This window comes from Austrofundulus limnaeus, unplaced genomic scaffold, assembly GCF_001266775.1.
Source record: "Austrofundulus limnaeus strain Quisiro unplaced genomic scaffold, Austrofundulus_limnaeus-1.0 Scaffold89, whole genome shotgun sequence".
NCBI lineage: Eukaryota > Metazoa > Chordata > Actinopteri > Cyprinodontiformes > Rivulidae > Austrofundulus > Austrofundulus limnaeus.
In genome coordinates, this window is record NW_013952491.1 from 1284951 (window position 1) to 1286058 (window position 1108).

Consider the following 1108-nt stretch of genomic DNA (forward strand, 5'->3'; position numbering starts at 1 on the left):
TGTGTGTGTGTGTGTGTGTGTGTGTGTGTGTGTGTGTGTGTGTGTGTGTGTGTGTGTGTGTGTGTGTGCGTGCAGACTACTTTGCCAAACACATGGGAGAATATGAAGGAGTTCTGGCCTCACTGGAAACACTCAACCTGTCCATCCTTAAAGCCATGGATTTCACCAAAAAGGTAATTTCAGCTGTTAGTTTTATTGCAGCTTTTATGACCTCTGAACCGCAGAAAATTACTTTTTCAACCAAAAATATCAAAGCAATAATTTCCTCCCAAACACGGAGCTAAAACCAGAGATCCCTCTGTGGACAAACTGAAGTTATTGCTTTTAAAAGCCAAGAAAAGTAAAAAAATAGATTTCTAACATCTACATATCAGCCCTGAGGACTGAAGCAGCCAGTTTCTCTTCAGAGCTCCAGGATCTACTGTTTTAGCTAAAATTTAGCTTTGAGCTTTAACAACTTTAGTTTCAGCTTATTCAGCGAAGTCGTTCGGCTCTCAGGGTTCACGCTGTTTTTACAGAAAATTAGTTTTACTTTCTGTTTTTACTGCAGTAACATGTGGGAACAACTGTCTGACTTCAGCAGCCGTTTGTTCCAGTTACTGAGCGTCCAGCAGCCGAAAGCTACACCGCTGCAGGCAGAACATTAATTCATGCTGTACCTGTTTGTTTGTTTGTTTGTTTGTTTTGTTCAGATAAACTCCAGCTCTTGACAACCTGTCCACAAACAGCTCCTGGTTTTAGTCTGTGTGACTCAATCAGTGAGCTGCTTTTGGCTTTTAATTAGCTTTTAGCTGCTCTTTGTTTTTGTTTGCCTTTTGCTACTTTTAGCTAAACCTTTGATACATTAAGCCAGCCTTCTACTTTTGGCTTTTAGTTAGCCTTTTATTATATTTAGTTGTTGCTAGCTTTTTGCTACTTATAGCTTTTAGCTACTTTATTTTTTGCTAGCCTTTTGCTCCTTCTGTTTTTTGTTTCTTTACCTTTCAGCTCAGGTTCGTCTGTCAGTGAGCTCACAGCGCTCAGGTGTGGTGATGGTCGGGTTTGCAGGCTCGCTGGCTGTGTGTGTGTGTGTGTGTGTGTGTGTGTGTGTGTGTGTGTGTGTGTGTGT

At 41.2% G+C, this 1108-nt stretch overlaps 1 protein-coding gene across 4 annotated transcripts in view; it reads left to right on the plus strand.

The window, feature by feature from the left end:
- The window catches only part of necab2 (N-terminal EF-hand calcium binding protein 2), a 115070-nt gene that overhangs the window by 45290 nt on the left and 68672 nt on the right, over window positions 1-1108 (plus strand). For all 4 annotated transcript variants that reach the window (XM_014012193.1, XM_014012192.1, XM_014012196.1 and 1 more), the window contains one exon: window positions 76-173. In XM_014012193.1, coding sequence (XP_013867647.1) covers window positions 76-173 — 98 coding nt within the window. The remainder of the gene's footprint in view (window positions 1-75; window positions 174-1108) is intronic.